Source organism: Diaphorina citri, unplaced genomic scaffold, assembly GCF_000475195.1.
Source record: "Diaphorina citri unplaced genomic scaffold, Diaci psyllid genome assembly version 1.1 scaffold410, whole genome shotgun sequence".
Taxonomy (NCBI): Eukaryota; Metazoa; Arthropoda; class Insecta; order Hemiptera; family Psyllidae; genus Diaphorina; species Diaphorina citri.
Window position 1 is genome coordinate 4,808 of NW_007377845.1, and position 11,596 is coordinate 16,403.

Sequence of the window (11,596 nt, forward strand, 5' to 3'; positions counted from 1 at the left end):
TTACATACCTATTTTTTTTTTTTTTTTTTTAAATTATTCATTCATTCATGGGCGTCAACGTGAACGTTGGTTGCCAAAACTGATGTGACCGCAGCTCTGAATGCTTCTCTGTCTGCTGCTAGTTTTTTCAATTCCATGTGATTTCTCAGCCCCAGCCATTCCAAGATATCGTCTTCCCAAACTCTTCTTGGTCTTCCTCGCTTTCTCTGTCCAGGTATTATACCATCCAAGATGTTGAACAGGAGGGTTCCACTGGATCGCCTCAGCACATGCCCTGCATACCTTATTTTTAATTATGCTATGTAAATTTAGTATCAGTCCAATTTTGGTTCATCCGGGGTCGGCGTTTTTCTCTATCAGCCCTAGGGTGATTGCTTTTGGGTTGACATTTGGCTTTGGCTACAAAATTTTACGAGTAATGCCCTTTGCACTCAACCTTTGCTATTTCTTTAGCAAGGGGAATTTTACACAGGCACCTTCACTATTTACAGTCTCACAGCCAGACTAAGCTGTGCCAAACAATTAAAATTTATTATTATGCTATAAAATTTATTAAAATTAAATATTGCTGTACCCTCTTTCAAGTCTTCCACCCTTTACATCAGGAAGAAATCATTGAGAATACACAGTTTGCAAGCAGGTCCTACAATAGGCATCACTTCCATAATACCTGATCAAGTGATCATCTGCTCTACTAGTGGGGAATCCCAAAGAAGAGAAACGTGGTTTGAGTTGATGAAAGTTTGTTTACGTTATGAAGAAGAATAAAAAAAGCACTGAATCGAATAAAATAATGATAATATTGATAATAAAAAGTCAGCAGATATAGGTAAGTAAATGATTGGGGGCTTATTAACTGGTACCATTTTTTCGTCTTTTTAAAGAATCGAACCGGCTACTCTCGGTTCTATTAGGCGAGCGCCTTGACCACTATACATCAACAATTTATTGTTCTTATTCTGTTTTCGTTGAACAATAATAGTTTTCGGTTTTCCTCGTGATAAGATGTGAGATGCATACAGATTTCTACGTTCTGGCATATTTTTGCCAAAACAAATTATAATAATAGGTAATCATCTAAAAAATAATAGATCGACTTAGCTGGTTGCGTGTCAGTGAGATATGGGACCCACTGATACGGAAAAAAGAGGAAATCGTACAGGAAAATATGGTATAAACTTTATACCAGGAAAATGGAATTCAAAGTCGAGCTTCGAAGTAATGTAGGCCACATTTCAAGGCCAGAAGTGATACCTACATCTTCTCCATACAAATGGCACATATCGGTATCTACAATAGGCTCCATTCAAGTTAGGACGGATATATAAATAAATAATAGACTTGGATGGGATTACGGGACGATTGCAATCACGGGACGGTTAAGCCATGGATCTTAGCAACATCAAGTACCTACCTATAGGTAAACAGGAATAAAACATTATTATGGACATAAATCAACTGGAAAATTCCGATAACATGATGTTTTTTTAATAAGTTAGAAATATTGTTTTCCTCTAGCAAACAATATTACGTACACGACGGATCACCGAAATTGAGCAGCGTTGCGCGCGGTTGGTCGGTATCTACAATAGGCTCCATTCAAGTTAGGACGGATAGATAAATAAATAATAGACTTGGATGGGATTATGGGACGATTGCAATCACGGGAGGGTTAAGACATGGATCTTAGCAACATCAAGTACCTATAGGTAAACAGGAATAAAACATTATGGACATAAATCAACTGGAAAATTCCGATAACATGATATTTTTTAATAAGTTAGAAATATTGTTTTCCTCTAGCAAACAATATCACGTACACGACGGATCACCGAAGTTGAGCACCGTTGCGCGCGGTTGGTATCCATATGGGTGACCATCTGGGCACGAATGACGTGCTGCTGGCTATTCCTGTCTCCTAAGGGGCTGAGTGAGGTCAATATGAGAACTGCAGACTTAAATAGAGGGTAAACCGGAGTCCCGATATAAGTTTGTTGTTAAAAGCGACCATAAGAAGGTCGAAGAACGAAAGCAAGATAAAAGTGGGGGAAAATTAATTGATTTTCCAGCGAAATTTCCACGTCTGCATTTGATAGCTATTGTCAAGTGCAGCTGTTAAAAGCGACCATAAGAAGGTCGAAAAACGAAAGCAAGATAAAAGTGGGGGAAAATTAATTGATTTTCCAGCGAAATTTCCACGTCTGCATTTGATAGCTATTGTCAAGTGCAGACAAAGGCTCTCGAGAGCTATCGACCAATGAAATTCGAGCATGCTGAGAGAGGGTGCAACCTTAAAAATCAATACCTCGCTTTTTGTTTCCATTGGCTGTGTGAATATGTACTGTTTTTAGCAAGGGATATCTCTAAGGCAGCGGTTCCCAAACTTTTTTTTTCTACGCGGCCCCTTTTTCCCAATTGTGAACGCTCCCCGGCCCTTTACAATATTTTATGCGATCTTCCCGGGGGGTCGCGAAGTCCTTCACGGCCCCCTCTGAGGCAGCGGACCGCAGTTTGGGAATCTCTGTTCTGAGGGTATCGTAAATCCGTGTGATGAAATGCAGGGAAAAAAATTGATAATTAATTAATTTGTTCCTGATGCTTAACGCCAGACAATCTTATAGAGGGGGGGGATTTAACTTTTAGGAGATAACTACCTATAGAGGATCCGTCGTTTTTCGTGTGTTTGGTGGGGTAGACGGCAAATTTTACAGACACATTACGCGCTCATAACTTTTACGTGAGCTGCAGTATGTAGAAGCTTTTTCCTCCAAAGATCTTGATTTCTTGCCAGTCTCCAAAGATGATTTTCCTAAAGTCGTAACTTTATTGCAGTCATAAAAATTGATTGAGGGTGACTAGAGTCGTATCTACATCTGGTCTGGTACGACGACTTAAGAAGACAGAAATCGACGGACTTATGGGCACGCTCAGGAAAGCTCTCCTTTTGAATCCCCATGTCATCATACTTAGTATCCAAAGTCATTATTAGCTTTAAAATATAAAATAAATGTCATAACACTCAAAGTCATCGAATGTCATTACTAGCTTTAGATTTAGAATATAATAAAATCATAAAATATGTTAGGTTTAAGATATAAAATAAATGTCATAATACTCATTCATAGTTATCGAGTGTCATTAATAGCTTTGTAATGTCATTAATAGCTTTAGAATAGAATAAATGTCATAATACTCATAGACTCATAGTTGCCGATAGATTTAAAACAATAAAATATGTCATAATACTCGTAGGTACCAAATACAAAAATAAAGGAAAAGAAGTAAAACGACTTTTGATTATTAATTATTCCAATATAGCACACCATAAAAAACAAATTATAATATAACAAACATGTCAACAAAATCTAACTAACAAAACATTTTTAATTGCATTAATCTGAGGGACTGTTTAGACCCGTAGTATGACATTGAGGTGGAGGTAGCATGACATTGGGGTATACACAGGGCTTGGCTGGGCTGGGCTTGAAAATAGAAGAAAAAAATCCTAGCCTAGCCAAGCCATGTGTATAGCCACCATCCGAGTGTACTACATAGACATCGGTGGGTAATTTCGTCGAGATAAAACAAGAAACTTGATTCGTGCGTTCAATGCCAAACTACGTCCTATCCTTATAATAGGGATATAATAATTGTATACAGAAATATATCCCTGTAATAGGGATAAAATAATTGTATACAGAAATATATCCCTATAATAGGGATAAAATAATCGTTAGCAGGAAGCATAAAACAAGGCTAATACTGGGTATGGTAGAGATCAACAGAACTGTGCTGGTCTCTATCCTGAGATCTGAAAACAGACATCATCAAAGCTGGTATTGCAAGTACAATATAATCAAATATATTTATCATAGAAAAAGCCAGCATTTATACTATTTAATTATGAAAATAGACTGGCATTGCATTAAAAAAAAAGTAATAAGTATGTATAAAAAGGTTTTCAATTCAAAAATATTGGCTTTCATACCAACTCGCAGGGTTGGAGAAAAGCTCCTTAAAGGTGGGTTGTATTTTGTAATATTTCAACTTCAGTGCCTTCCAAAAAGGCATGGTAAAAGACTTTCTAGCTCTGTTGACTAGTCAAGTGAACGAGAATTCAAAGAGAAAAATACACGTTTACCTCTATGCCTTTCAACAAGGCATGGTGAAACGTATACCTTTCAAAATAAGTGCCTTCCGAAAAGGCATGGTAAAAACACTTTCTAGCTCTAAAGGAAACGTTTACCTCTATGCCTTTCAACAAGACATGGTAAACATACACCTTTCAAAATACTGCCTTCCAGAACAGACATGGTAAAAGTATACCTTGCAACCTCAGTGCCTTCAAAAAAGGCAAGGTAAAAACACTCTCTAGCTCTGTTGACTAGTGGGCACTTTCCCATTCGCATCTCCGGTCGACTCGCTAGGTTTAGGCGCTGTCAGTTTCGACGAACTATTCGCCGCTTCCTGCAGTCTGGGACTCTTCAGTGCGATTTGAACTATGCCTGAAAATGGAATATTAAAAATTGATAGCTGGTTCGATTCTTGTCCGAGTCAAACTTTATAGTACAGGTAAGGTTCGTTATCAGAATGACGTAAAATGGATAATTTTACGTCATTTTACTTCACTATGTAGTTATACAGTTTATAATAAAACACAGAATGTTAAACAAAACTAAGCACAAGTCTAGCTGGGAAAAAAGATTTTTTCTTTAATTTGGGCTGATACATAAGGACTTTTTTTTGGCTGCGAGAGAAAAGGGATTTTTCAGTCTCATTTTGGCAGTATAAACAGGGCATATTCCATTCTATTTTGCCATTATTATTAGGTCAAATAAAATTGTAAAAGGCATCCACTCGTAAAATTTTGTAGCCAAAACCAAATGTCAGCCCAAAAGCGATCATTATCACCCTAGGGCTGATTGAGGGCTGACGAAAAATGCCGACCCCGTCTAAACACGGGAAAAGGCGAAGAAAAAGAAGAATAAAAATAAAAATACTAGAACAACAATAGTGCTTCCTCACCCCGAACTATTGTGCGATGAATTGAATCCCGCATCACTCCCGCTTAATATTCTGGACGAGTTCAATAGAGGAGAAGAAGGAGCAGACATGTACGTGTTGACGTCTCCAGTCTCGTTTCTGTTCTTCTTACGAGAGAACGCCTTGCTGAATGAACTTCGTAGCTGAGAAACAAATCAAAAAGGAGCCATCATTTAATCAACAAGTGATGGGGAAAATGGCCTGATGGTCAAAGATTCCGACATTTGTAACAATATCATAAATAATTAATTAATCCACGAGAAAAAAAAATATGAATCCGTACCCTAAAATGACCGAAAGAAACTGAAAAATAAAAGATTAAAGCCCCTAAATGATTGAGGCACGGTTGGCCCAGTGGTACCGCGCTTGCTTATCATGCGGAAGATCCCGGGTTCAATGCCCATCATCAACAAAAAATTACACTCAATCTCATATTTTGGTTGCAAATATTTCAACGAGTTACTTTCTCGTGCTTTTATATTGACCCAGCACCTAAATGGTCCAATATAGCAGATTTTTCCTTGCTACGAAAGTCTAAAAGGGTGTGAAACACCCATACTAAAGGGGAAAAGGTGGTCGATGGTTAAAAGTTAATGTCTTACCCATCCTCTCTTCTTTTTCTTGTCCTCATAATGTTGGAGAGACGAACCAAAGCTACAAATGGAAGATAGGGAATTCAAACTAGACACGGAATCTGTAGAAAGCTGTCTGTACATTGAACCTGGAACAAAACAAAGGGGATGTGCTATGAGAATCAATATTTTTTCCCGCTTTACTTTAAATGGCAAGAATCTCCTAAAGGAGCTCTTCCACCCAACCACTGGTTTTACTGAGAAAGAAAGAATGAAAGAGAGAGAGAGAGATTTGACAGAGGAAGCTGTAACTGTCAAGGTTTTATCGTCCCGTAAGCGAATAGAGAAGAAAGACAGGATAGTAGAAAGCCAGCCGTTCCGAGAAAGAACTTTATCTATTCAGGATGAAATCCACCTGGGGCGGGAATCGAACCCGCGACCTAGAACTTACAAAGCAGACGCACTACCCTCCAAGCTAACTAGCCTGGCCTGTACTCGTATTTCTAAGATATTGCAAATTAAAATGTTCAATATTATGAGAAAATCAGTTTCCTTGAATGCCCTTACCATTAGAAGGATGAGACACGTTATTCTCCGAAGCAGCATTGATAGTATGTCTTCTAGATATTGAATTGGGCAAGGAATGTGTATTGTTCGAATGAGATGAAGATAGGCCCGTCTCTACACTCTGCTTGCGAAGAAATTCTATCGTCTGTCTTAGCTCCATTAGTTCCGAATCCTGAAAAGTATGAATGACTCATACGAATAAATTTGTCCATGTCCCTTTTCAAGTGAAGAAAGACCAGAGAAGTTTATATGAATAAGAATAAAGTATGAATAAGTTAAAAATAAAATAAAAAAATTAAGGAATATTAACCGTTCCAACCCACTTGGTACAAGTTGAAAAATTGTCCATTTTAAACTTTGACTTTGACCAGGAGTGTTCTGTCTTTTCCCAAACCACAAATGAAGGGAAAACTGAGATTTTTTTCTCGTTCAGATAACCTACGTACAGTGAAAAGAATAAAAGAGATTACTATTTCGGTAACTGTACTCACTTTCTCTTCGGCACTGACTGTCAGCTGTTGCAATCTTTGCGTCATGTTGGAGAGGGACTGTTCAAATGCAGATACAACGTGCGACTGAAACAATGAAGGAGCAATAGAATACAACAGAAAGGCAGATGTATCATTTTCAGATTAGGTGCAATAGAAAAAGTAGGAGTTAAACAACTAGTACAGCTGTTTTCTAAACGGGATTCTTTATTAAGCAGCATTATAACAGGAACTACTTTGTCTTTACTTGACTGTCTTCCCTTGAACCCAGTTTTGAACGTGTGTAGCGGGCATTATATGAGGTGTATAATCAGAGCTGTTTGTAAAACTATAAGTTTTACACATTGGACCCCAAAAATTCCCGCCTACTTTTTTTTAAGAGGTTTGATAGAGGGAACTGTAACTGCTAATGTCTCGTCCCGAAATCTAAGAGAGGAGAAAGACAGCCGTTCCGAGAACGAACACCATCGGTTCAGCATAAAATCCGCCCCGAGCGGGAATCGAACCCGCGGCCTAACGCTTACGAGGCAGACGCGCTACCAACCAAGCTAAACTTGGCTGGCCCAGCCTACTTTGAAAAGCACACGTCATAGGTTGGAAATGAGGTAAGTAAACTTACATTTGTGTTCAGCTGACTACTCAGTGTTTGCACTTTCTCCTGGGCGTCTACCAGCTCTCTCCTCAATTTCCTCAGCTCATAAGATTGCCTCTCCTCTGGTGTACTGTAGATTGACGACGAAACAGATGCTAGACTCATGGCGGATCCATGAACTGAAAACACACAGCACCGAATGAATTTCGTGTGAGTAAAAAGTGCTCAGAAAGGCACAAGTTTTAGAATTTATTGAATAGATTGCAAATATTTAAATGGGTTACTTTCTGGTGTTCTCGTGACCCAGCACCTAAATGGGAAGTAATGTGTTTTTTATCGCTCATCTGATGAGGGACATACTACTGGATGGGCATGCTATGACACAGACCACAAGCGCCTAATGTAGTAAACGGGAGAATGTGGGTTCTATCCCTACCGAGACATGGAGTGGACCATGTCACTGCGATCTTTTTTGTGACATTAGAGTCGAATAGATTGCATGAGGAAATAAAACTAAGCTCTTACCATCTTCATCTTTGGAGTTCACTTTACTGAGGAAAGGGGAGTTCCGAGGAGAGTGCATCACAGACTGCGATTTCATTCTGGAAGAAAAATGACACTTGTATAAATTTGTATAAATTCAGCAGGATATATCAGTCATACACCAGGGAGATTGCCTCATCCTGAACAGCATTCACTAATCACCCATCGTGAGTACCTGTACTATTTTCAAGCAGAGAACCCTTTGAAAAACTGTCACCTAGCCAGACTAGTTAGTGTTAGCTCTTCTCCTCCCTGTTTATAGTACCACAGTCAGACGATGGTAGAGTCTTCCTTGATTAACAATAATAATCAAGATGAACGCTGATAAAGTTTAAAATTAATTAATTAATCAAGATTATTATTATTATTTAAACTAATATCAAGATTTCAAAGCAAGAATAAGATTAAGCTTTGAGTTGTATACCTGTTGGAAGAACCAGACATGTGATGATACACAGGCGTAGGACTGGTTGGTTGAGAGCAGTGATTATTCAACGTGTAATCGCGCCCTCCTGTGTCAGGCGAGTGTCTTGACCACTACGCCATCGAGGTATCGGCATCAAGGTATCTTGTGATCGTTGTTCAATTTCTAATTTTTATTGAAAAAATATATAAGAATTTTCCCGAGTTCGAATTACGTTGTTTTAAATACTGGACGCCATCGCCATTTTGAATCCAACTTACCCGTCCTGTTTACCAGGCGAGTGTCTTGACCACTACGCCATCGAGGTATCGTCATCAAGGTATCTTGTGATCGTTGTTCAATTTCTATTTTTTCTTGAAAAAATATATAAGAATTTTCCCGAGTTCGAATTACGTTGTTTTAAATACTGGACGCCATCGCCATTTTGAATCCAACTTACCCGGAGATAAGACATCTGATTGGTTGAAATGATCAAGTCCGTTTTCTTCATTGGCATTGAAATAAAACTGAGAATTCGCTTGGTTCGGTGTCTTGGCGGAGGCTGCCACAAGCCTTTGTAGTCTCTCGTTGTCTTGTTTTAGACTGGACATTTCATTCTAGAAGGAAAAAAATATCAGGGAAAAATCAGATCAGGAGCTTTTTCACAACTTTTCTGGATATCACATTACCAAGTGCCTCCTTTGCAATCAATTTCCATATTTCAATAATCTTTTTACACTTGTAATGCCGCCACTGGAACTCCAAGCACAGAAAAAACTTCGACTCCGCCGGGACTCGAACCCGGGACCTCCGGCGTGTATGCCTAGTGTGTTACCCACTCGGCCACGGAGGTTGCTCAAATAATAATAAAAACAGCTTCGTACCCTCATCTTGATCACAGTATCTTTCAAAGATTCCAACTGATGTGCGGAGCTCAGGGCTTCCAATCGTATATCTGTCAGAACCAGGTCTTTCTCTCTCAGTTGTCTCCTTAGCTCTTCAATCAGCTCGGTTTGACTGCTACAGTTGGACTCTTCAGTGCGATTTGAACTATGCCTGAAAATGGAATATTAAAAATTGATAGCTGGTTCGATTCTTGTCCGAGTCAAACTTTATAGTACAGGTAAGGTTCGTTATCAGAATGACGTAAAATGGATAATTTTACGTCATTTTACTTCACTATGTAGTTATACAGTTTATAATAAAACACAGAATGTTAAACAAAACTAAGCACAAGTCTAGCTGGGAAAAAAGATTTTTTCTTTAATTTGGGCTGATACATAAGGACTTTTTTTTGGCTGCGAGAGAAAAGGGATTTTTCAGTCTCATTTTGGCAGTATAAACAGGGCATATTCCATTCTATTTTGCCATTATTATTAGGTCAAATAAAATTGTAAAAGGCATCCACTCGTAAAATTTTGTAGCCAAAACCAAATGTCAGCCCAAAAGCGATCATTATCACCCTAGGGCTGATTGAGGGCTGACGAAAAATGCCGACCCCGTCTAAACACGGGAAAAGGCGAAGAAAAAGAATAACACCCTGCATATGAAGTTTCAGGAACACTCTGTAATCTTGGATTTCACTGATATTTTTTCATCCCCTCTAGAAGGCCTCTGAGCTATCAGTCTGTTAAAATCTATTTGATTTGTACAGGCTTAACAGGGCTGTTAACGGCTAAAAGGAAGTTTGGTGAAACTCAACCTAAACCTGCTAAAAAAAGACTTTATTTTAAGTTGAAAATAGATTGACCGAAGTGATACAGGCTTAACAGGCTGTTAAGGGCTAAAAGAAAGGTTAGGTAACAGTCTGTTAAAATCTATTTGATTTGTACAGGCTTAACAGGGCTGTTAACGGCCAAAAGGATGTTTGGTGAAATTCAACCTAAACCTACTAAAAAAAGACTTTATTTTAAGTTGAAAATAGATTGACCGAAGTGATACAGGCTTAACAGGCTGTTAAGGGCTAAAAGAAAGGTTAGTGAAACTCACCCTAAGCCTACTAAAAAAAGTCTTAATTTTAAGTTGAAAATAGGTCTCTGTTTTACCTTATGCTGTTACTACGGCTGAGTCTAGGCCCTGGAGATCCACAGCTAATTAATCTAGAGTGGGTAAGACTCGTTCTCTGATGCAACTGAGCAGGCAGTGACTCAATACTCTCTGCTTCACTCATTCCTGAAACAAGTGAAGAAAATTTTCAATAACCTTCTGTAACATTTACTAACTTTTTTTTTATTATTTATTTATTATAATTTTTTCGATAATTTTTTACAATGAACAAACATTCATCTAAACCAATGCAAAACTGACCAGTTAAAACGAGGACTTCACTATCATTTGGTCCAACCAAGCCCGTTCATCCCTACCATCAGTCCCGTCCCTAATCAACGACCCAATTAACATTGACTCAACTGAAGAAAATTTTCAATAACCTTCTGTAATGCTACTAACATTTTTTTTTTTTTTTATTATAATTTTTTCGATAATTTTTTACAATGAACAAACATTCATCTAAACCAAATGTAAAACTGTCGAAATGAAACGTAGGGCTCATTATCATTTGGTCAAAACTAAATATTTTGTTGCTAATGGTGGGTTCTTTTGACTCCAAGGTTATTTGACCTCTGGCTTCCCAGTATTTTCTTACAAAGTTATTGCTGGCTTCCAAGGCGAGACAGGAAGTCAAATGAAATTAGGTGTGATGGCCATTGTCGTCAATGGCCATCAATCAATGTGAATTTATTGTGAATAGATCGATGTCAATCAATGGCCGGTTGACTATGTTTGGACACACCTTAAGAGACAAATGGGACAAAATTTAACACTAAATAAATAAAATTAATAAAATACTATTATACCAGCTGCTTTCATTGGTAACGGTGCTGTGTAGGTTGAACTATGCCTCAGAGGACTGGAGTGATGATCCCCATTACTTCGACCATGCATGGCAGATTCCGTAAAGTTAGAATCTGATAACGAACCAGATTCTAACCGAGTAGAACCTAGGGAATAGAAGAAAAGTGCGAAAAAATCGAAATTAATTGGACGAACTTACTAATACTCACAACCTGTTAAGTACTCACAAGAAAAGTCCTTTAGAAAAAAGGTCATTGGCAATAGCACATTGAACACATCAGTTAACAATAGATGACTAAAAAAGTTAAGCAACGTTTTGCGCCGTATCTGGACGGGTAAACCATCAAAACAATTCCATGTCTGCACCTGAATGAAGGATAAAGCCATAATCACTAAAAACCTTAGTTGTTAAAAGTAACATTAAAATCTTTGGTGGCACACTCTAATAAATATAAATAAATAATAATAAAAAATCTTTGGAAAAAAATTGATTGACCATAAAAACTGCTTAGTGTAGAAACTGTATATGAAAAGA

General features: G+C 38.0%; 2 protein-coding genes across 2 annotated transcripts in view; both read right to left on the bottom strand.

The window, feature by feature from the left end:
- Positions 1-4,453: 4,453 nt before the first annotated feature.
- LOC103508569 (protein sickie-like) lies at positions 4,454-8,302 on the bottom strand. Its single transcript, XM_017443815.2, has 8 exons — positions 8,230-8,302; positions 7,788-7,864; positions 7,290-7,441; positions 6,674-6,757; positions 6,183-6,354; positions 5,646-5,764; positions 5,026-5,186; positions 4,454-4,505 (listed from the first exon to the last, which is right to left on the bottom strand). The coding sequence occupies exons 1-8, from the start codon at positions 8,247-8,249 to the stop codon at positions 4,454-4,456; spliced, it is 837 nt and encodes a 278-aa protein (XP_017299304.1). The 5' UTR covers positions 8,250-8,302.
- A 1,926-nt stretch (positions 8,303-10,228) lies between these two features.
- The window catches only part of LOC108252316, a 5,809-nt gene continuing 4,441 nt past the window's right edge, over positions 10,229-11,596 (bottom strand). Inside the window, exons 9-10 of the mRNA XM_026823140.1 lie at positions 11,064-11,207; positions 10,229-10,380 (exon numbers count right to left, since the gene is read on the bottom strand). Coding sequence (XP_026678941.1) covers positions 10,250-10,380; positions 11,064-11,207 — 275 coding nt within the window. The 3' untranslated portion in view covers positions 10,229-10,249. The remainder of the gene's footprint in view (positions 10,381-11,063; positions 11,208-11,596) is intronic.

Bases quoted from the DNA above. Each gene is read 5' to 3' on its own strand.
- LOC103508569 (XM_017443815.2), bottom strand. From the start codon at position 8,249: ATGTCTGGTTCTTCCAACAG. The intron at 5,187-5,645 runs GTAAGACATTAA...TTTGTTTCTCAG, and splicing joins AGAAAAAGAAGAGAGGATGG to CTACGAAGTTCATTCAGCAA. The intron at 4,506-5,025 runs GTGAGGAAGCAC...TTCCATTTTCAG, and splicing joins TCATCGCACAATAGTTCGGG to GCATAGTTCAAATCGCACTG.